Consider the following 25,328-nt stretch of genomic DNA (forward strand, 5'->3'; position numbering starts at 1 on the left):
AATTGAATTTGTTCTGAAATGCATCAACCGATATCGGCTCAGCGCAGCTTTGCAGCGATTTGTGCCACCGTCACAGTTGTACAGTAACACTGCATCAATGATGGCCGTTGTTTTGGCCAAAGAGAGAAAGCGTAATTGATGTGTCAGCTTTTTATTGCACTGAGTGATGTGCTTATGCTGACACTGACCGATGCACCATTTGGTGACAAATCAAACGATAAATCATCATCTCATTCAAGCCACCAACCTCGGCTCTCTAAGCTCTACTGATGCTCTCCGTCACTAGTCGGACGATGGTCTTAAATCACACAATTTCCATGCACCATAAAGGCCACGTGTAACATAAAAGCATGTGGTGGGCAGTGGTGACCGGGAGATTAGAGAGGTAAGCTTGTATACAGAGCGTTGCAGGCTCAAAACTCAAAAATAACTTTTGCATCAGTCCATCGACTTGATGGCCTAAACATTCAAGCAACACTCTTAAAAGTGCAGTGTAGCATTTCATGCAGGAACATTATTCTGCCCTGCTATGAGGAGAAACGATCGAGAGCAGGATCATGGTCTCCATCAGTTGGGTGGTTGGTGAAGAAGTTGCCGAGTGCAGCTGGACGCCACAAACACAACAATTCATCATGACCTGCTGAGTGCTTCTTCTTCATAGTGCAAAAATAATCCATCTTTTTAGTGAGGGCCAGTGTTAAGCTCTTAGCCTGGCATACATACATCTATTTTACTGTTCAACCGAGCGGTTCAAACAGCGGTACAAACAAATGGTGTTCACCGGGTACAGGGAAGAGGACGAGTGGAATTTACATTAGCTGGGTTTTTTTTATATAGAATTTTACATTGTGTTTAGTTTCCTGAATATTTACTTGCGAGTTGCTTTCTCTGCTTTGCTTTGTTTTGAAGTTTATGGAAGTTTATAAGGTTTTGATTGGTTTAAAAAATAAATTACACACATCGCAACCACCTTTTCAAGACACAAAAACACACCCTTACATACATCCAACACACATATAGGGCAGGGGAAGGGCGGGAGACGTGGCTCCCCCCAGCACCTCCCGCTGGGGTCCCGCCCCGGCCCGGGGTGAGTGCGGCTGGAGTGCGGGGGGCGCGCTCCCTCGGGCGTGGCGCTTGTGGGGGGGCTGGGGTGCGGTGCTCCTTCTCCACTTGCTGTTGGATTGGTGGAGGTTGGGATACCGCGGTGGCCGGGAGGGGGCCCGGCCGGCGGCCTGAGGGTGCGAGAGTCATCACTCCCCCCCCCGTTCCGTGTGTGTGTGTGTGTGTGTGTGTGTGTGTGCGGGGTGGGTCATGGGTTGGGTTTCCCAATCAAGACCCGGGGGGAGGGGTTATGGGGCGGGTGGAATATGAGGCTCCTGGGGGTGTAGAGTTGACTGTTCTCCGACCGGGGCCTGCGCCGGACTTCGCTTTCCTGGGTCTGGGGGCGGGGCTGGTCCGGGGCGCGGCGGCTGGGGCCGTCTCTGCCTTGCCGGGTTGGGGGGGGCGGTGGGTGGGCCTGTTCCCGGGGGTGCGGTGGGACTCGCCGCCGGGGTTGGGGGGGCTCTCGGCCCGCTCGGCCCGGGGGCCCTGCTCCGGCCTTTTCTCGGTTTGGCGGCTTGGGTCGGGGCCTGGGGCCCTGTGCCCTTTGTCCTTCTCTTGTGGGCCCCTCTTGCCTGGGGGGGATTCCTCTCTGCATTCTCCGTCGGGTGCTTTTTGGGCGGGGGCGGGGCTCTCTGGGGTGGTTCGCTGGGGTCTCCCCGGGCCTGGGGGGCTTCTGTCTGCCGGGGTGGCGGTGTCCGGGCGCGGTGGCCCTCGGACCCCGGGGTGTCACCACGGGTCCCCCCACAACAGTTCCGGCCACACCCAGTGGACAAGCCACACGCACTCACACACACATACACGCACACACACACACACACACACACACACACACACTTTCACTCCTCACGAAAGGTGCTTCTGAAGTTGCTTGTTGTCTGTCATCATTTGCTCAAACTTTAAAAATCATGTTCCTCTTTTGTTGTTGCCTCTTTGTTATTTCATGTTCCTTCTTCACGTTACTGTCTAGATAGAGCTGCTCAGGCTGGTTTAATCTAGGAAATCATCTTACTGTTTAGATAGAGCTGCTCAGGCTGGTTAATCTAGAAAATCATCTTACTGTCTAGATAGAGCTGCTCAGGCTGGTTCAATCTAATAACAGTTGGAAAGTATTTGGATGAGTGTGATTATTGCAAATAATATATGTAGCACAACAAGGACATTGTATGTTATCCCCTTCCCCCCTCACCCCTCCCCCCTCGACTTTCTTCTCTCTCTTCTCTTCTCTCTCTCTTTGTGCGTTCCCCCCCGGTCGTGTACGGCAGCCATGCCAACTTCTGACGGAGAAGGCAACAGGAGGAGACTCCAGGTCTCTCCCTGTTGCAAGACCAAAAACTGTTCTGACTCCGAAGGCTCTCAATCACATCATATTGTTGGCCCAAGCTGCCGAACAGGACAAGGGCAAAAAGTAAAAGAAAAAAAGGAAAAAAAAAAATAAAAAATAAAAAATAAATTACTACTACTCTTCATAATTTCTTCAAATTCTTTTGACCAGCAGGCCGTCAGGAGTCAATGTCAACTTAATGCAGCTAATGTATATATCCACTAGTATTTACAAGTAAATGGACTTTGAAAAACTGCCACGTTTAGCATCGAAGCAGGGAACTACGGCATCTATTTGCACAGACATGTTAGTTTGCTCGATCACTGTGCCTGTGAATCCCTAAATTTACTTTAATTGTAGCATCGATGTTGTGGAATATTTCTTTTTGACATGTTTTTTTTATTTCATTATGTATCTGTTGATAATTATTTCATCTTAATTCACTGGCCTACATGAAGTCTTGATGCCATAAACTGAGGATGTATTTCACAACAAACACTGTGACTCAGTTTGCATAAGCCGGTGCCCTTTCTCGGCCCCAAATGTTGAAAGGCTTGGTGAGTGCAGCTTTTAAAATTCCATCTTTTAGCTCTTACCTCAGTAGGTCATAGTGCTGGTTGTTTTTATCATCTTTAGCCTTCTGTGTTTATCCATTTATCTCGATGCGTGCACTATTTCCATTTTTAGAAAGAGTAGATAAACAAATCTTTGTTTTTTTTTGTTTTTTCTATAGGCTAATAGGATATCCTAAATTACTTTTCCTTCCTCCAATAAAAATTTAAATATATATCTTTTTTACAAAAGGCAAATAGTAAAACAGAGTGTTACCAGTTGAACGGTGGCAATGTGACGTACATAATCTGCTCCATTTAGTGCCAACACACACACACACACACACACACACACACACACACACACACACACACACACACACACACACACACACTGATCGTGACAGCTGCCACGCAAGGTGCTTGACCTCCATTGTGAGCAGTTTTGGGTTCAGTGGCAATGAAACGAGATGAGGATTGAAAACACTCTGCCAAGGCAGCCACAGCTGTACCCACACAGCTTTGCAATATTATCATAATTTCGTGATTAAAAAAAATTGTTCCAAGTTGTTGCCTCGTGAAGAAATCCTCCACAGCAGCGATTCAATGTTTAAAATCATCTCCAGAGTTTATTGAATCTTATCATCGGGTCCAGACGTGAAAGGGGGACAGTTTAAAGCTGCAGTATTAGACTAACATGGACACTCAATTCCAGATATAGGCTAAGTCAGTTTAATATTTCATATCAAACCTGTTTAACCTCCAGTTGATTACATGGATTCAAATGAGATATTGCGCCTGTTTGTCTCAGATGGAGATTGGAGGAGGAAGCTTTCCTTCATGCCCTTTACATACATTTCATAGGATTATCTTTCACCTAGGACCTGACCTGTGTGTCCTCTGTAAGCTTTCAAAATGTAATCTGACATGGAGCTGAAGTGGAACTCTCATATCTCACTGTCGACTCACTTATTACATAACAAGCTAAATTATTTTCATAAAATTTGGCAACCTATTATTACCTCCTATCCTCCATAATGGAGTGGCCTGTACATTGTCGTTCTCCCACAACCCCTAAAGATTCCTCTCTCTTTCTCTTGCTCTTGTTATACTTCATTATAGATCTCTGGCTCCTATATGTGTCTCATTTTCTTTTTGTGTTGTATATTACTTCAGTGAACATTTTACGTGTGTCTTCTGTCTCCTTTGTATTGTGTTCGACATTGAAACCTAAACTAATAAATTAGTTGACTGATCTATCAATTCCTTTAGCAGCACAGAACAAAGAGTATACAGACTAAGTGGTCACATAAATACTGAAGAATGTTTGAATAAAAACCTCGTTCTCACTAAGAGATTCACCGTAGAAGCCGCACAAGTTGCTGTCGCTTAAGACAAGTGCTTTGAAGTTTAAAGTTGCGTAACTTTAAAAGCCATTGTCACAATTCAGTAAACATATTTATAACAATGCACTGACTAGACAACCGCAAGCAAGCGAGTCTCATTTGTTCACATACTGTCTGCTGGATCTTGACGACAGGTCATAATACAACCACCATCATAAATAAGGCTGTTTCAGTAATTGTTTAGGTTATTCAGCCACCTGTTCCGGTTGTTATTTTTCTTCAGTTTGAATAGTGGTGCTCTAAAATCAAATGTCTTGTCATTGATTACAGTTTGGCTGTTTCAAAGTGCTTCGCTGGGTTTTTCAGGCCACAACATTTAAACATCAACAGCTTGGTGAAGTTTGGTTGCTCGTCCTGCAAGCATTATTTATTTAAAGTCATCAAGAACACAACAGTCAGCTGAAGCTGTAGATGAAAATATATTCATCCTATATATATATGCAAGACCAATGACATAAGAAAATCAATAGATGTAGCTACTGCGTCCGTATCCAGACTTCTCTTTCTCTCAGTAATGTAGCATGCATACATCCTCCACTCCATCAACAGCCCGTATGAGTGTAAAGCTGCAGATGATGTGGAGTGAAAAACTCCTCTCACCCAAGACTAATATCACCTGGGGGACGCCCAGTGATTTGTAATGATAGTGCCGATCATTTGGGGATTTTAATCTTGTGTGAATCTTCCATGTCTGCCAAGACATAAGTCCCCTTGATAATACTAATCTTATGCAAATGCTGGTTTCAAACATGATGTATTTTTTCAACTATCATTTCTAAATCTTTTTTATCTCCATAGAAATGCACTTTCCTTTTTTTCTTTGTCACAAAAACCATGGAACGCACACTGCCAGCATGTGTCCCTAGGAAACATTTATCCTAACAATAGTTCAGTTCATGATCTATACCTGAGATCAGCAGTTATTCCTGTGCAGAAAACAATAAACTATTCATAGACAAGAATGTACGCAAGCAATGCAGGTTGTTTTTTCACGATACTTTGGAAAGAAAGATTAAAAAAAAGTACTTGGTTGATTCAAAAATTCACTGACAGGCCTGATATGATGAAACTATGAGAGGTATCGGTAGCATGTCTTGTCATAGAGCTACTGTTGCTCTTTACTTCATTTCAAATAGCATCAGACACAATTCAACACCTCGGGTTTGTTTTGTTAAGTGAACATTTTTTTGTTTCGGAACTTTTTAAGCTGGTGTTTTAAATCAGATTTATAATCCCTCTGAGTTGTAATTGCCCTTGTCAAAACCAAGAACGTGAAACCACTTGTTTGACTGCGGCCCGGTGCGTACGCTGTGGTACATTTTACACTGAGTGTTTGCCTGCAGCTGACATGCAGCGCTGCGTTTGGTGAGCTCATCAAATCTAAATGGTCTTTAAAAGCTTATCACAGCCTCAAAACATTACGATCAACATGAGCATAGTAGATTATTTTCCTCTTGCGCCGCATACACTTTCCCTCTGCTATACCCACACAGTCAGGCATGAAATGCATATTTAAAACAGAAAAACATCTATTATATATTTCTTATAATTGCTTTATGAATCTACAAGTGAAGGTTCATCATGTATAGATGAAAACATTGTATGAGTGTTTTACCTGCAAAAAAGAAACTAGCAGTTTACTATTTATTTATATTATTATTTATTTATATTATATTATTTACCATTGTCCAAAAATATGTGCCCGAGGTTAATCTGTGACTCTAAATTGTCCCTTTTGCTCATAGGAGTGAAAGTGAGTGTATGATTGTCCGTGATGAACTGGTGTCTTGATCTGGGTGGGCCCTTGCCTCCATATTCAGCTGACATCGTCTTGATCCTCCTCACGAGGAGAATCCTGTCGTGGAACTTGTTTACACTGGAAACACAATATTTGATTCACAAGGCATCTCCGTGAGAAAAGAGCATTAAGCAGCCAAAGCCCACCCAGTGAAGGGGCACACCTTGCCACGACTCTGTAGCCTCTTGCCCTGCAGGGGTTATTAGTCATCTCGGCTGTGGGAGCGAGGCCATTGTGAGCTCTTGGTCTCTATTCTCCCAGAGCCCTGCGGGAAGGGAGGTGCAGGTGTATTGTCAGCAGAAATACGGCGTATCTTGTTGAGAGATGTATAAATAGAAAGATAAATGGTGAGAGGTGAGAGCAAAATGAGGCTGAAGATGGATCAGAGGGATTAAGATGTTGTTGATAATAAAGGGATGGAGAGTAGTAGGAGAGAAGCATTAGAAAGCTTCACAGCTTTGGTATAACTGTATATTTAATAGGGGGCAATACATTTTTCCCAATGAAACACAACAGCACACACTAATATTCATATTCAATTCCTCGCCCACATTTATATAAAAACTATATATATCTATCAACCTACCAAACTACCCTCTCACCATATATCTATATATACTTGTGAATTTCTAAGCTTTATTTTTCTAGGATAAATTATATTCCCCAAACTTCATGTGTGCTCAAACTGACTGCAGTGAAACTGCACTCCAGAGCCCTTTTTCATCCTCATGTTGCTTTGTTGAGAGTGCTAACACGAAGAGGCTCAAGATGTATATTGCTGCCACCATAGCGGTGGATGCAGTAAAGGCAGAACTGCAGAAAATAATCTTCTGACTAGAGTTCTTCTTTGTCGAGTTTTGAGTTTCAGAGATCAGTTGGAAGAGTTTCCTTTTTAAGTGTGCTTTACCACTACAAACATATGCAGACATGTAAAACACATGCGTGTGTGGGCACACGCACACACACACACACACACACACACACACACACACACACACACACACACACACACACACACACACACACACACACACACACACACACACACACACACCTTCTGCAGGCATGTATGGCAGCAGCCTTTTAAACGCGGCGCTCTCTGGAGTTGGAGCAGATGGTGTGCAGCGCGCACATGGATGAAACTGTCAGATGTTTTCCATGAACAAAGCATAACCACTCAGGCTAGTTTGTATTCAGTGTGGATCTCTGCTCTGCAGAGCTTTGGACTTGTAAATACAAATGCAAAAATATTTTCCCACATACAGAACAACATAGGATTTAATGAAGTTCAGAATTTAATTAAGATCAACTGGAACTGCAATATTAGTCAGAGTAAAGAAATAATAAGCATTAGTTAGCCATCTTAAAAAAACTAAACAAAAAGAAAATGTCTGAATATAACATGAAAACTTCCTAATGGTTGCTAAAGTCCTAATTAAAAACAAATGGGTCATCGGAACTTTTCATCACAGGGAGTCTGTTTTTATCCTTTTTCTGGCTGTGAATATATTTGTGAAAATCTACAGGCTGCATCAGAAATTCAGATGAAATAGCTTTGCCATCCTCACGAATAATTCTGAATCCCCTGGGAAGGGCAGCCCACAGGGTGGGAAAACGATCCCCGTCACGTCGTAACCGATGTGGCCATGTGACTGACGGGTGCCCAGTGTGAACGCCTGCTCACTCTGGTATTACTGCAGTCTTCCTGTATGACAAAGCTTTGTCCTCCCAGTTGGTTTACCAGCTCTTCATGCCTTGCATGATTTCCCTTTGCTTTTAGTTTTTTTTTTGCTCTGATTTCCATACCCTGTGGGCAGTCTCATGTGGCATTTCTCAGAGAAAACATCTGTCATCTCTCTATTATAATTTTCCTTTTAACATTTTTTTATGCTTAAATCTCACAAATGTGACTGAGAGTCTGACATTTCTTGAGCAATATCTTTAAACACAAATGCAGCTGTGGCACTGGAAAAAAGATATTGTTACATTGCATGTGTATCTCCATTGTGTGTCATACATGTCAGTGAACAGAGGCAGATTTCTGAGTTGCTTCAGTACTAAAAAGCTTCAGGCTTTGTGACAGAGAGCCAATCGCTTGAGCAAATCAGATGCTTTTCAATCAAATTAAATTAATGATCTTTTGCTTTATGAGCTTCCACTGGGCAACCAATTACCCACAAAGCCCCTTTAGAAAGTCCAGCACATATAGAAGGCGGTGCACTATGTGGGAGGCCCAGGTAGCAGCAGCAGCAGCCACCGATCTGCACTCCGAGGTCACTCTTTCAAAGGGTGTGAAGCTCTCGGTGAAGCTGCTGCACATGCATCGGATTCAGAGGATCAATAAAGAACTATCAGCTGAACCGGCGAGATGTGCCCTGTGACATTTTGTCTGAGGCACCGACTCAATATACATGCACCACAGAGGACGAGTCGGTCTTCCTCTCCAGCCGGCATCGTTATTGTCTGTAACAAAAAAAAAAAGGTCGTTTCAGAGTGTCATACTTTCTGCAGTAAATTCATATTACCCAAGCACTTATCCAAATGATTATCTGCTGCTAGGTTTGCAACGTAATGGCAACAATGCAACAAATTTACATCTCAGGCTTTTATTGTTACAGCACCATTAACATGGGGATAAACATAAACAGCAGCAAGCAGCTTCTCACTTGATTACATCTTCCCTTTTTCATCCCTCTCAATCAATAATGTGAAGAACAGAGGGAGGGCAGCATAGGAAGGAAAACAGAGTCAGCATGTCTTAAGGGGCTCGACAAGTGAACTTAATCAGCCATGACTGCTTTCTTGAGTTTCACCGTCATCCACTTCAGACATTAGTAAGTATAATAAGTATCCCCACACTGATTATTTTGTGATGGCGCTCGAGTGGTCAAAGTCCATTTCAAGATTGTCAATTTATGTTTCAGAACATGTTTCAAAACACACAGCCAGCTTTCTGAAAAGAGTTAATGCACCTGACTAGACTGTTGTTTTCAGTCGTTGTTGTCCTCATAATTTATTTATTTTAATTGCAAATACATGACGGTATTAAACTCCCACGTGTGAAGATGTGAGGGTATAAGCTTGCTTTAAGAACTGATTGGATTCAAGTCAAGCCATACGTCATCTGTGCTCCATTCACTGTATTCACCTATCAATAAATCACTTTCATAAGAGTTGGCTGACCACGATGGTTTGCACTCACTGAACACTGAGGTAATGGCTGACCTGCTATTAAGACAAAAAGTCATGGAGGTAATGGGTCATTTGCTGCACTTAATGGAGAAAAATGGTTCTGTGGCAAGTTAGAATTAAATGTAATTATCTCCCGTTACTTCATGAAGGAGTGCTGCAGTTGGTTGTCTTTTGATGCGAGTCAGGCAAAGATAAGCATTGCATTTTGTCTATTTCATATGCTTCCACAGTCTGACCAGCACTGTCAGCCAGACTGAAATGTCTGATTCTGTCATGAATAAAATATAAGTTTATGAGGTTTGCAGATTATTTGCATCCTGTTCTTTATTAGCATTTTACTCATAGTACCAACATGTGTGCACGTGAGGTTGTATCAATGAACTGGTGCTGAAAAGCGAGAGAGAGAGAGAGAGAAAAAAAAAAGAACTTACTCAACACACCAATGTTATGTGTTAAGCTTAGCTTAGCATTTAGCAGCACTCGGTGAGTCTGAGACAACGTAACTCAAAGTAACACAAATCAATATATATATGTGACGTATTGACGTATTGTAAGTAAATGGCAAAATTATGATTGATTCATAACTAATTGCGTTATCCAGCGTCAACATCAGGTTACATTTTCTTTTCACATCTACATGACTACTGACAATGTAGACATTTATTTTGTTTAATAGATCATGCATGCAGTGAAGCAGATATCGCCTAATCTTTGAAATTGTGCAGAATAAGTAGTGATTACAGAAGATGTCATTACTTTATGATTTTGACATCATGAAGGCATTCTTGTTTCCTTCTCATTTTTTGGTATTTGTAGGAAAATAAAACTATTACTCTTATCAGTTACCATCATTTATATTCTATATCAGTCCACATTGCCAAACCTGATTATGTTAAAATTGTAAATGCATGATGATCCTGGCGTGTTGAGTTTTGTCAACATGTAGTCTTCCTATTTGTCAGAGAGCGAGGTTAACATTTGCCAGTTTGTTAAAATACATGCTGCTGAGGAAGTGTTTGGATGAAGTCATAGTTAGTGTTTGCAGAATAATGATTACCTGTTGTTTTACTAACTACTATAATGGTGCAGTAGTGGGACCACAAACATATTGTTGAGCATGAGACATGACTAGTCCTTCATAAACTCTGTGGGGTTTTGTGTATCACAATGAGTTTGTTAAAGATTTGTGTTTAGTTTTTGTCCAAAGGTCTTAGTTATTTAATTATCTTGCAATATTTTTTAATGGTTCCCAGTGAAATCACTGATTTACATACAAATTTTTTTTCCTACTGGCAATTGTATCATCAACGCTGCCCCCAGAGTGTAATTAATATACTATTCCTTAATAAATGAAAAAAAAAGAAAAAATTATGTAATGAAGGTTCACTAGAAATGTTGAGATGATGGACACAACAGACTCAGCAGGAGATTCTGCCTCTGGATATTTGTAAGTCAGAGTCCATCCCTGGTTTTCTTTAGAAAAATAAAATCACTTTGGGGGGAATGCAGCAGAAACCAGCAGGTTACTCTTATCTGCGTGTACGCCACAGTGTATCTTACATATCACCAAGGGCCGCTGTTATCCATTGATATTCCAGCTCAGTGTGCGTGTCAGAAGTGCTTTGTCCGACTGCGCAGCACAGGGGAGACAGTGTTTGACGGCGCGTCTCCACATTTAATTATCTACAGCTGGTTCATAGCAAATACCATGATCTCCAGCATCAGCAGGTGTGAACGCGCTTTTCTTAGGCTGACAAAAAAACAACAACCACATATACAGATAAACAGTTTATTCATGCACACAACTGTAACACGTGAAAAAAAAGATGACACATTCAACAGGGCTGTCCGCTGGCAGAAGTGCTTCTGTTAATGTCAAATACTGATATCCTGAAGGGTTTGCCGCTGCAGCATCAACATCGTGGAGCATCAGCAAGGTTTCTAACACAGTACTGCTGCAGGCGGTGAGTCCCACATCACAGGGGCAAATGCTCTTCCAGTCTAATTAGTAAGAAAGTCGACAGTGTCCCTCAGTCTCTGAGGAGCGTGTATCAAAAACAACAACCTATCCCTCTACGGAGCTGGATTAAATACAAAATAAAGTTTGTTATGATTACCTTTAAATGTTGAAGAGATTTAAGAAGCTTGAGAGTCTTGCCTCGGGTCTAAATACATTGAGGCGAAATTTAGCTGCTAAATAAGGAGAGAGGATTTTGACATAAGTGCTTTGCTGCTCGGGTGAAGGGATATATTTTGAAATCTGTTGCGTGTGCACGTACTGCTGTACAATGGATACACAATTGTATGCATGTATGTTGTGCGTTTTGCTCTGGATTCACATTACCAAAGACTTAATCGTAGTGGCTGAGGGCTGAAGTTGTCCAGATTGCAGCGTTCAGGGACAAATGAAGCAACAGTCAGTTGCTAAACTGTTAAACTCTCATCCACTTAAACTTACATAAAAGTGACTAAAGGAAGAGACTTATGTTTGAATGTTAAAAAATGTCAGTGAGATAAGCCAATATGGTCTTAGCACTTGTTCCAAATCCCTCTTGCTTCAGTTTATTATCAACAGTATTCCTTTAACAAAAAAAAAAAAAGCACTTCTCTGATCATCGAGGACAATACTCAGTTGCTCTGAAGCCTCCACCAGACAGATATTAACAAAAATATGGAGAGAGCAGAAAGAAAGGAAATCAAAGACAAAGAACCCAGTGAAGCAGAGGTGAGAGAAAAAAAAACATTAAAACAAGAGTGACAGGATGCAAGGCTTGACTCTGGATGGTCAGCCTGGCATTGTCTTGGTATTACTGAACGCCTGATTTCGCAAGAGCCATTCATAAGTGCTGTGCCAGAGGCTTAGACAAGGGGGATTATCAGACGACACTTTTAGCCTCTTAAGCGAGCACACAATTGCAGCCAACATGGTCCAAGAGAGCATGAGACAAAGGACTTGCGGTGCGAATGAACACGGAGCAAGGACTTAGCAAAATGTCACACAACTTGTGTATTGTAAATGGAACTTTTATGTGCTATTGTTTGTGTCGTTGGAGCGGCCGCCGTCCTGATATTCTGTCTCTGGGCAAACTCGGACAGGCCAAGAGGGCTGATCGAGTGAAGAGAAATGCTGTGGTGGATGTAAAAAGAAAACAAGAAGAAAAGGAATAAAAAGCAAACAGAAGAACCATCACTAGTGGGTAACCGCAACTGGGCGGTTGTTGCTAAGCGTTTAATCTCTCACGCTCAGAGAATACAAACGATCTCGTAATCGTCCCCGACCTTGACATGAGCAGCAAGGTCGCGAGGGAGCTGGACTATTTTGCATTTCCCACAGATGCTTTTCAGAGACACGTAGAACAATTAGTAAACTGGATGAAGTGGAATTGAATCGGTCTAAACTCCCTACATCTTCTCTGCCGCTTACATACCCCAGGGGTGAGCTACCTGGCACACCCCCAAACTACAGCTTCTGTTAATTCCTAATGTTTAATTCTGACCAAGAAGTGCAGCCTACGAGTCAGGCGAGACTCTTAATACCTTGGGCTGTCCTGCTCATTTTTTTTTTTTTCTTAAGCGACAGGTATTAATTATGCGTGCTACCAACAATTTGACCAATTAATTCTTATTAATTGACTAGAACGTAAAATGCCAAATGGTACTGAAAAGGCTTGGCAAAAGATTCTTATTTCTTAATTTGACATAAATTGCATTCCTATATGATGAGGCTGAAAAAGTTTTGTCAATTAATCATCATGTCTGTTGGGTAGGTAATTATTTCAGCGTTGTGTATGTGTGTGTGCGAGCATATTTGACAATGTGCCTGGGTTTGCAAGCACATATGACGTGTGCTGGACAGCGACTGAAAACGAGTGCGTGCCCTCGCCTGCTTGACACCTCGGTCTGAGTGTGAGGTGCTGCCGTATTGAAGTGTGTGATCATGTGCTTGTCTGTCTCTTTGCGTAGACATTTAAGTTGTCTTTATGCAATTACTGGACTTTTGTCCTCTGACAACAGCGAATTACCTCCATTATTGATATACTGAGACTCAATATACTGAGAGCGTGGACATGATTATACTCCAGGCAAATTCAATTTCTGTTTTCAGCAGTTTGATTATAAGTATGTGGACTGGGCTCTTTTAAGTTAAAGGAGACATATCATGCTTTTAAATCCTTCCTTTTTACATATAAATCATACAGTTGTGGTCTATACAACGCGAAACTGCAATGCTTGGGTCTGAATTCCTCATTATTAGAGCTCCACAGGCCCCTTTTCAACCCCTTTTCTGATGCGCTTCTGAGAGCAACTCGTTTTGGGGCGGTCTCTTCAAATGCAAATGACACACTTCATACCCCGCCTCCTCTCCAGGTTGCAGAGGTGACACTCGGTTCAACGCCACCCTGTTCGGCCATCTTTGTAGTTTGATAGAACAGATACAATTATCTAGCGGCGCAGAAACTTTATATTCACACATTATTTACAAAATGTCAACAAGGGAAGATTTGTCCATCCAGCCATACATGTTGGAGCCAGAGTCGGACCCGGCGGAGCGAGATGAAAATGACGATGATGCACCTTCAGAACAACGTCTTCATATGGATGTAACGCAATGGTGTGTTACTATATTTACACTAACTTCTCCATCCATGCCCACTACTACAATACTGCCTGTATTACAACGACTATTTAACACAGAAGTTACATTATAATCTAAAACGAGCACACAGCGCTAACATATGAAGACGGTGCAACTGCTAATGCTAACAAAACAATGACAGGGACGTCTTATCATCACACTTTTTAGCGTTATATACAGCTTACCGAAGTGCTCTGTTCGTCGTCTCCATAGATAGAAGGAACTGACCGCTCAATCAGACGAAGTCTTTCGGCAAATCCTTCTTTATACTGGCGGAGGTTGCTGAAGCAGTCGTCCTTAAAGTGATTCGCGCACACAAAAATGACCTTACCCACAGATGTGGGTACATTTCTGTGAAAAATAAAACTCAACCAGGCACTTCGAAAAGGTTCTGATGCTGGGAGACGGTGTAACGAAGCTTGTGGGTTACTACATCCAACAACCGAACATTTCGACTTATCCTCTCGTAACTTCGGTTGGACTACAAAATCGCAGCGAGAAACAAAAATGGCGGATTGCTCGAAACGTCGATGTCCTAATTTGGCAGTTCCGCTGAGAATACTGTGACGTCATTGTTCAAAAAACGTAATAGAGAATAGAAAAATCGAAACCGATCGCAAAATATGACCAAAACAGAATATAAAGATATCAACGGAGCACCTGAAGAGACTACTTTGAACTTTTCTGTACTTCTAAACACTCTAAATATACAACAAAATGCATTTAAGGGCTAAAAAAGTGGATTTAGCATGATATGTCCCCTTTAAGCCAGTATGCGTCTTAGTCTTGTTCTACTGAGGGATGATAGCGCTGACCTCTTCTCCGCATCGTAACGGACTCAACTTCAAAACAGCAGCAACACAATGGCCACTAAGTCTCTCTGTGATGTGGAGTTTTATTCATGCATCGTTGATAGAGCCACATAGCTGGAAGGAAGGTACCATGGAAAGCATTTTTGTTGCGCAAGTTCATAAATTCAAATGTTCAAAATATGTTAAAATGTTTCCTTTCTTCATTTTAATTCTCAGTTTCTTAATATCATGCTTTTTTTCTTCTTCTTTTTTTACACTGCCACAACTAACAGTCGAGATCTGATTTATGTGGTGAAAAACGGGGTTTGTTACCTTTGGAGGTAAACAAAGACACAAACTGCTTGAAATTGTATAATAAAATGAAAAAATCTGAAACTAAGTAAATTAAGGGAAAAGCTTTGTCTTTTCACCAAACCTTCATTGTTTTTTATATTACCTGTAAAACGTCAGCTCTTGACATTGGCTTAACCAACATGGGCGGCACAAGTAGTTTAATGTTGTAATCCACAAGTAGAGTTTTGAAAAATAACACACTCACAGAATTTCTGTCTCATTTTCTATGAATTTCTGTTGTGTTTATTTACACGTAAGGGTACACAGCTCTTTTAATCTTTAATGAAATACGCTAGGTTGCATCTCTTCTCATGAAGTCAACATTGTGGGTGGTCTGTGTAGGAGTGGTTCATGTTTGCTGATATTGACTGGCTTCTTTCATGCTTGTATAAATACTGAGTAAACTCCAGCTTGAATTTCAATTTTGTTCCTATTCCTAGTCCTATTTCATTTTTTATTTTTATTTTTTTTAAATAAAGCTGAGGCACCATAGTCTTTTTGTGTCTGAGCACCGATTCCTTACTGCAGTAACCCCATGGCTCGTAGGTCAAAGGTCAAGCTTACGAAGCCAGAAGGGATCAATCCAAGGTGGGGCATCTGGCTCGATCAGCAACTTTTTGACTTGCTTTTAGTGGGAATAGGTCAAATCCAGGGCAAGATGCAAGGTGTCCCAGTCCGAGCAGTCCTGTGTGTGTCGGCAGGACCCGAAGAGAGTGTGTGTTGTGTATATTTGTGTGTGTGTGTGTGTGCTGCTAAAGGCTGAAGGCAGACCCTGGGTGTCTCTCAATATGCAGGTTTGCACCTCTTTGTTTGTCAGAATATATGCTGGACTCGGTTTGTTTGAGACATAGAGCAGTAAGAATCAGACATCTAAATCTTGAATTTAACTGATATTGTTTTACAACTGCATTACACTTTATGCGTTCTCTTTATTGCAGTCACATATGCAATGTATTCCACAATCAGTAATAACACTCTTCTGGGACGTCAAATGTGTTTGTGTTCTGAATGGCAAAATTAATTTGTGATGTAATTGTCTCCCTCTGTGCTGAAAACGCACTCATTTCAGACAATCATAACATTTCAAAACTCTTTAAAGTTTCGTAGTATTTTCTGTTATGGCTGTCAGGATTTTGAAAAACAGACGCTATATTTCTTGTAGACTGAGAGGGTTTTTTGCTCGGGACTGCACATAGTAGATTCTCTTGTTATTGTTTTCCATAAATAACTCTAGGAAACCGTGTCCTTGTTTCTTGAAAATGTGTGTCTGGTCCTCTTGTTCTTGTGCAGCCTCAGTTGATCTCCATCTCCTTCCTTCAGAGATCAGAGTCGTGTCAACAAACGAAACTGATGAAAGTATAAGTCCTATTTGCTCTCGCCCTTGCAGCCCTTTCTGAACCAGACGGAGGGCCCTGTCGGAGGACCTACTGTGGACGGGGTCGACAATGCGTTCTGATGGCGGAAACTGGTAGGGCGGAGTGTGTTTGCCAGGAAAAATGCCGGCCCTCCTTCGTGCCGGTGTGCGGCTCGGACGGCAGGTTCTACGAGAACCACTGCGAGGTTTACCGCACCGCCTGCCTGGAGAGGAGACGGATCTATGTGGTACACAGCAAGGACTGCTTCTTCAAAGGTACTGCTTTAGTTTCCACTCTGCAGAGGGCTTCTGAGCGTTCAGATCAATGAGCTGTTTTAAGATATTAGAAAAGTTCAAAGAAGAGCTGAAATTAATGACGACGTGGAGGAGGCATGCATGTCATCTGCGCCTTGTGATTACTGCAGGTGGATGTCAAAGTGAAGTTTTTGTTTTCCTCAAAGTTTGCTGATGAGCAGCATGTTGAGTGTGTTTGTTTTCATCTTCTTAGTCTCTTTCATTTATTCCACCATCTGTTGTGGCTATAAAACTCAAATTGCGCCACGTTTTGGTTGTGTTTGAGGAACAATGGTGTGTTGGTTGTTTGTTTATGAGGGCGAGCATTTACCTCAAAGGAAAAGCACATTTTCTTTGTGTTGTGGTGTAGTTATCCCACAGTTGATTTCACTTTTTCTTGATTTTACTTCTGTTAAAGTTAAAGTCTTAACATGTTAGATCATTTACTTTTTTTTTTTTTTTTTAAATTACAGATCTGGGTCAGTTTTCTTATTGAACTCCAGAGCAAAATAGAGAAGATAGAGAAAGTACACCTTTAGGTTGTTGAGTCACTTCATATTGCTGCTCAACAAAAACAAAGTCCAAAGTTAATGTTGCGATGCAGCTGGATCTTTGATGTCTTGCTGCATCACTGAAAATAGCACAGGTTAACACTTTTGACGCCTTTCTTTCTAAGTGAAAATTGCCCTCTGATACCTGGCGTGATACCTGTGAGGCATACCTCTGAGCAATCCGAGGCCTAGACCCGGGGCTTTGACGTGGGTTTGATGTTGAAACATTTTAAAAGAAATGACGTTTCTCAGACAAGCAAAGCAATTGTTTTGCGCCATGTTTGCCGGCTGTCAACCTCGAGTCACAAGCATCAATCACTGTTACAATCACACTGTTTCTGTCGGCCAGTCAAGATAAAAGCATGAAATCATTTTGTCCTCAAGTTTGTGACTCAGGGTCAAGACTGGGAAACAATGGCTAAGGAGTTGTGCTGACACTGGGGCAGTTTATCAGATACCATATGTATTGTCGTCCTGTGGTCTGCCGCAGGAATCGAGGGAGGACATGCAGGTGAATTATGTGACAGAGAAACATGGTTGAACTTCTGTGGCAAGCCAAAATGGGAAAATGGCAAAAGACGAAGAAGAGTAACAAAATCTTATCAGCTATTATGAAAACATTGTTTTTCCACATAGGTATCCATTTCATTCTGATAACATATATTATATATCTGATAATAATTGTTCAAATATGTTCAAAATATAGATTCAACAATGGAGAATGTTTTCATTCTCTAGAGTTTAGTGGCTAAATTTCAAGGTTTTTCATGGGTGTCTCATTTTTGGCAAAGGGAAATCTGCAGAAATCCCTAAAGTGTGTTTATTTATTGATACATATGTTTGTATGGACTACATCATGAACCAATCACATTTTGGGAGCCAGATGTCAAAGGTGAGTCACTTTGACCTCATGTTTTCTCATGATTGCTTTAGTTTACGACCGCCTTCAGGGAATTTTTTCAAATGTGACATTAATGTTAAACCTGTCACAGGAATGATTGATGAGGTTTTGGTGGCCAAAGGTCAAGGTCACTTGTTGTTTGACCTATTTTTCTGACTGCAGCGTTCCAACAATGGGCTGTTCTTTTTATTTACTTCTTAAAAAAAAAAAAGATAATAAAAAATTCATTATATTTGGATAGACATACATCATTTCTGATTCATTCGTGTCAGTCTCCTCTTCAGTTCACTTTAAGTTAAGTTTGTTATGGAGGTTTTAACTGAACTGTAGACCTTCTTAAATTAGTATTTCAGGGTTTAATTTACAGTATTTTACTGTACTCTATAATATCAATCAAGCCAATTATGATATTGTACTTAATCACAATCGTGCGTGCCTCGTGAATTGGCTGGTGGTAAATTCACCATTGAACAGGACTGAACTGGGATAAAAAGGCGTTCAAGTTTTTAGCAAATGGGGCCACAAACTTGAACGCCAGACACATATGTCTGCAGATGATTCGAATAATGGACTTGATTTTAATTTCTGGACAGTTTTTATTTATTCTGTGTTTTTTTTCATGATTTATTTTTGTTATGTTTTATGTAGGGATGTCCCGATCACACTTTTTGGCCCCCGATACCGATCCGATTTTTCAGAATTGAGTATCGGCCGATACCGATACTTACCCGATCCGATACTTACATTGCTATGGCAAATAGACTCAATAGTCTATTTTTGGAGCAACTAAGATGTCTGACGCTAAAAGCACTATTGGCAGAAGCTTTGTTTAGCTAGAAATTATTGTCAAACTCACTTATTGAATCAAAATTCTTCTCAGAATGACTTAAACATAAATGCTCTTAGGCTCCAATGTAACTTCTTTGTGTATTAAATTTCAGTTTAACTTAAAGCAGTATGAGAGGTTTGACCTGAATTGTCACGAAACATTTACATTTCAATGTGAATTATAAACACTTAATTCCACTTCAAAGTGGTAAAATCTGTTTGACAAAAGTAGTCTGAACATAGTTCTCTCAAAAACTTATTCAGAATATCCCACTCTCTCTTCAAGCTAGTGTAACCTTCTGGGTTATTTTTTTCACCATATCGCTCCCCTGTGGGTACTTATCCTTTATTTTAAAGCCACACCGAGTTTGCCGCTTTGTGGCTTTTTCTTTAGTTGTTGTTGTAAACTGAGGGTACATCCACACAACGAAAAAACTATCTTTTTTTTTCTCCCTGGCCTTCTCCCAAAAAACTTCCGTCCACACCTCACTATGAACACTCCTCAACACGAGGCTTCAGGGCATGTAGTACACACGCTAGACCTTTAGGGGCGCTGTGACTCACCAAACACAACAAAAATGCAGAAGAAGACAGACCACATAGAAATTTAGAAGTAGAATCCTGCACAAAAACACATAAACCACTATATATAACTCTAGTTTTATAGGTCTATGGCCCCGCTCCGCCTGCATATAGCTTCTGCAGCTCGACCGGAACTTGTAGTCTATGATTGTTGTGGTTATTAGGTGACGTTGCGGACCGCGTTTAGTTTTTTTTTTTTTTTTTAGCTCAGCGGGGTGATCGGCTGGATTTACCGATTCCCAATCACTCACAAATCACCAATATCGGCCCCGATCCGATATCTACCAATCGGATCGGGACATCCCTAATTTTATGTGTACCTTGTTTTGTCTGAAACTTTAATGTCCTGCTGTTGGTCTCGGCCAGGACACTTTGAAAAAGAGATTTTTAATCTCAGCAAGGTTTTTCTGATTAATTGAAATTAAAATAAAACATCTGAGACACCTCTCTCTCTCCTCCACTACATTTGCAGCGTCAATATTCTTGCACTCACAAATCACCGCCAGGTTACTGAGGATCACCAGTTCTCTATAGTAAATCATTAACATCTCCACAGCTTGACTATCATTCATTATAAAGATTGCACCATCAGCATGTGCAGTCAGCAATATTATCCCAAAAGCGGCTCACTTGTTTATTCAAAACATCGATTTAAAGGCAAAAGTCCTTTGTTGGACTGTAGGGACACAAATTTATAGACACATGCACGCACACGTAATCCTTTTAATATTTGTAACAGTAAGTTCATGAACAGTGAACTTGTTGGCATCTCTTACTCTGTAAATGTTTTTCCAGGTCAGAGTAGTAGTAAACATAATGTATAATCCTCAGAGTGGAGTTGTGCGAAATTAATAAATAAATAAATAAATGAATAAAAGGAAAGCCATAGTTATTCAGAGTGCACGGTTTCACGTCAAAGCTGCACAAAAAACACAGACAGTCACAAACCCAGGCGAACACGGCTGCACTTTTAGTCATATCACATTAACGGGAGAAGGATTCCTGGCAGACACCGCCATGCATAGCTAATCCACATTAGGGATGTTCAGTCGGCACATTAGGCTTAAACCTGATGTCTGAATGCAAACCAGCAGGATATGGAAAATGCTGGAAATCAGTCAGATGTCATGGGGTTTATGTGTGTGCGTGCATCTGTGTAAATGGGAAGTAATTAACGCACCTGACTTACAAACACATCGTTGGAAAGGTTGGTCTCACACCGCGGTGCACGAGAGCTGTCATTCGCAATCCCTGATTGTAGGCATAAACGGCAGAGAAGTGGGAGGTGTGGCGCGCTGCTTAAGTCGACTCTGGAAATGAAAGCGCCCCTGCCTGCCTGTTTACCTGACTGCATCCTCACTGTCTCACTAGAAATAGGAAAACCTCAAAATAAGAACACATCCCAAGTCCATAACAAAGTAATTCTACAAAAGGCCACAGCAGCACAAGCTACACAAGTTTTCTTTTGTTTGTTTTTTTCAGGCACTCCACTCCCTAAACACAGTGTGATTACTAATTATATCAACCTACAAAGACGTGTACAACTGTCACAATACTCCATGAAGATAGCGCTGCAGTAAACAAGCTGTACTCAATTATATTTCGTTCTTTTTTTGAGGTCCTTGTGATACAGAATTGTTAAAAATTAAAGGGGACATATCATGCTAAATCCACTTTTTTAGCCCTTAAATGCATTTTGTTGTATATTTAGAGTGTTTAGAAGTACAGAAAAGTTCAAAGTAGTCTCTTCAGGTGCTCCGTTGATATCTTTATATTCTGTTTTGGTCATATTTTGCGATCGGTTTCGATTTTTCTATTCTCTATTACGTTTTTTGAACAATGACGTCACAGTATTCTCAGCGGAACTGCCAAATTAGGACATCGACATTTCGAGCAATCCGCCATTTTTGTTTCTCGCTGCGATTTTGTAGTCCAACCGAAGTTACGAGAGGATAAGTGGAAATGTTCGGTTGTTGGATGTAGTAACCCACAAGCTTCGTTACACCGTCTCCCAGCATCAGAACCTTTTCGAAGTGCCTGGTTGAGTTTTATTTTTCACAGAAATGTACCCACATCTGTGGGTAAGGTCATTTTTGTGTGCGCGAATCACTTTAAGGACGACTGCTTCAGCAACCTCCGCCAGTATAAAGAAGGATTTGCCGAAAGACTTGGTCTGATTGAGCGGTCAGTTCCTTCTATCTATGGAGACGACGAACAGAGCACTTCGGTAAGCTGTATATAACGCTAAAAAGTGTGATGATAAGACGTCCCTGTCATTGTTTTGTTTGCATTAGCAGTTGCACCGTCTTCATATGTTAGCGCTGTGTGCTCGTTTTAGATTATAATGTAACTTCTGTGTTAAATAGTCGTTGTAATACAGGCAGTATTGTAGTAGTGGGCATGGATGGAGAAGTTAGTGTAAATATAGTAACACACCATTGCGTTACATCCATATGAAGACGTTGTTCTGTAGGTGCATCATCGTCATTTTCATCTCGCTCCGCCGGGTCCGACTCTGGCTCCAACATGTATGGCTGGATGGACAAATCTTCCGTTGTTGACATTTTGTAAATAATGTGTGAATATAAAGTTTCTGCGCCGCTAGATAATTGTATCTGTTCTATCAAACTACAAAGATGGCCGAACAGGGTGACGTTGAACCGAGTGTCACCTCTGCAACCTGGAGAGGAGGAGGGGTATGAAGTGTCTCATTTGCATTTGAAGAGACCGCCCCAAAACGAGTTGCTCTCAGAAGCGCATCAGAAAAGGGGTTGAAAAGGGGCCTGTGGAGCTATAATAATGAGGAATTCAGACCCAAGCATTGCAGTTTCGCGTTGTATAGACCACAACTGTATGATTTATATGTAAAAAGGAAGGATTTAAAAGCATGATATGTCTCCTTTAAATGAAACTGTGTTCTGTCCATCGTTTTCTGAATGTATTTTTTTCCCGCTCTAATTTCCTCCCTTTTTTTTCCTCCTTTGAAACTGCAAAACTTCTGTCCTAGATGCCAAAAAAAAGTTTCTCTGGCTGTGACCAAGATCCTCTCAGACACAAATGGATCTCTTGGGTCCTTGTGGCTACGTATTAAGACATGTGCCAAAAAAAAAAAAAAAGTTTTTCTGAAGGGAGGGTGGAGGGAAGGGGGTACATTTGCCTTCAAATTTGATAAACCTAAAAGCTCAGCTGTGAAAGCCTATTTCCTTGAGCTCAGGGCCATGGCTGTAGTCACAGTGTCAAACTTGGCAAGTAGTCATGCAAGCTTTCACTTCATCATATCTGGATTATTGTGATTCACTCGGCGCGGTCGGTGCAACACTCTTCACTTAGGAGAGAGAAAAGGAGAACGGCAATTCCATTGTGCTGACGCTGCTCTGCCGCCTCTCGCATACCGTCCTGATTGAAGATTCTGTTTCTGCATGAAGCTTTGAAAAGGGCGGCACACATTTACAGACCCTTTTTTTTCTGAATGTTTCACAACTTTGGAATTATTTGAACCAACGTAACCTGAAACATCATATGAGGGCATTTATATAGTTCTATTCATTTAAATACACAATAAAAAATCAATAAATAAAACTATGTGATCTTATAGAAATTCAACCAAAGCATTCGGAAAATGGACACAAAGGGAGAAACCTACTTTACAGCACATCTTAATGAGTTAAGCTGAAGGATGAACAACAGGGCTGCAGAGTCTTTCACACGAGTGTTTTATTTTGTTTTCACTTGGTGAAAGCCACGTCATGTATTTGCAGAGTTATGTTTATTTCATCAATGTGACACATATTTGTTTACAACTTCCAACGGTTTTCCCAGCTGTTAAGTTACGAAACGCCATCACCATCACTCATTGGAACTTGCAGTTTCTTTTGTCTCCTTGCGTCAATCACTCAATGTTTGCCAAGCTGAGACTCAGATGACATTTATCTTTTGTTTTTGTTTTTGTTTTTTCCAGAATGGATTCACTTTAATGCTTGTTATTGTTTTTGTTTGTGTTCTCTGCCTCATGTAACTTCAGAAGTTTTTTTTTTTTTTTATTGGCGCTTCAGTGTAAAAGTTGACTTTTCTCAAGGACACAGAGTGGGAGAATCCTCACCTTCATTTTTATGTTGTTTATTTCAATTAAATTTTTTATTTCTATTTTTTTTTCCTCGGGCAGCGGGTAGTAACAAGGCAGATGGTTTAATGGTTCAAACTGCTGCAGACCTGTTGAGGCAAACACGGTTGAAGAGGTGAAGGGGTTTACTGCTCGGCTGTCCGCGGGCGCCCAGATATTCCCTTTGATGCAGCTTGAAGGAGGCTGTAGCTCGCTTCTCACCTGATTGAATTGGTGTGCTCGAGTGTTTTGGCAAAGGATTTGTGTGGAGTGACAGACAACACTGGTGATTGCATGCGGGGTTGAAAATGACTGTAAACCTCGACATAAAACTCTTTTTTTTCCCCACCCCACCTGTCACTGGCTTCTTTGTATTGACAGCTCATGCTTTAATCCAAATTGACATGATAATAATGAGCAGAACAGATGAATGGGGATTTAAAATCCACCTTCACATGTTACATACAAGTCAAATTAACACATTTCTCGGAACCAAAACAAGAAAGAGATGTTTTCATTGTTTGTTGTTTTTTCCACTTGGCAATGACACCGAAATATATAATGCACAAAAAGAAAAAAGTCAATTTGTCGTGTCAACATTGTCAAATTATTTCAAAGTTAAAAGTTACTTGACCCCAGATGGCTTCAAAAGGGGACACGTCGTCCGTTAAAAAAGATTGATATACCAGCAGCACTTAAATCTAATAACCCATTTCCATTATAATTGGCAAAAGTCGTAAAAAGGGTTTTGAGAGTGTAGTCATTTCTTTTTCTTTTTTTTTTTTTTCACCATGTGAAAAATGACACTCACTTTTGCCAAATAATTGATACCATAAAAGTGATGATAGCTTTTAATAGAGAGGCAATGCCACACATTGATTGATGTTTCTCAGGCCTAACTATCAGAAGTGGTGTATGTGTCCTACACAGCCATCCATCTTCCAACCTACTTTGTCCAAATATACTGTCGAGGGGGGAGCTGAAGTCAATCCCAGCTGGCAATGTGTTAAAGGCAGGGACCAGGCTGGACAGGTTGCCAGTCCGTCAGTCAGTCAGATAATCATATACACGCTCGCACACTCCCACGTACAGGTACAGACTAAGCGCACATGCGTGTTTTTGGATAACCACGAAACTTCTGTATGACCTGTTTTACTTTATTTGGAGGAAAAAAGAGGACTCTTTAGTGACAAACACTAGTGACAGCAGCTGCACTGTGAGTTAATTCATTAAAAATGAAATTGCACTTTATATCAGCCGAGAAAATACTTGATGTATATAATAAATTCCATTTGCAGCTTTAAAAAAAAAAAAAAAAAAACCTCATTAATTTCAGCAATCACTCTGCTAATTTGTAAAATTAGCATCAAAAGCACGGAAGTTTTCTCTCCCTTTTCCTGTGGAGAGTGTTGGGCAGCGAGTCGACCCACTTCTGACCCTGCCTTTGATTGCAAACCCTTCTATCTGAAATGATTGGGAGAAGAACTAACACTGCTGATTAATGGCTTTCATCTTCCTGATGAGGAGGAAGCCCCCAGCAAAGGCAGTCCAAAGAGACATCTGTGGGCC

At 41.1% G+C, this 25,328-nt stretch overlaps 1 protein-coding gene across 3 annotated transcripts in view; it reads left to right on the plus strand.

Annotated features, from left to right (window-relative positions):
• Window positions 1-25,328, plus strand: part of fstl4 (follistatin-like 4) — a 209,627-nt gene that overhangs the window by 60,602 nt on the left and 123,697 nt on the right. For 2 of the 3 annotated variants that reach the window (XM_080483999.1, XM_080484000.1), the window contains exon 4: window positions 16,538-16,780. The exons of the other annotated variant lie outside the window; for it this stretch is intronic. In XM_080483999.1, coding sequence (XP_080340125.1) covers window positions 16,538-16,780 — 243 coding nt within the window. The remainder of the gene's footprint in view (window positions 1-16,537; window positions 16,781-25,328) is intronic. 3 annotated transcript variants of the gene reach the window in all.

This window comes from Lipophrys pholis, assembly GCF_963383615.2.
Source record: "Lipophrys pholis genome assembly, chromosome: 16".
In the NCBI taxonomy this organism is placed as follows: Eukaryota; Metazoa; Chordata; class Actinopteri; order Blenniiformes; family Blenniidae; genus Lipophrys; species Lipophrys pholis.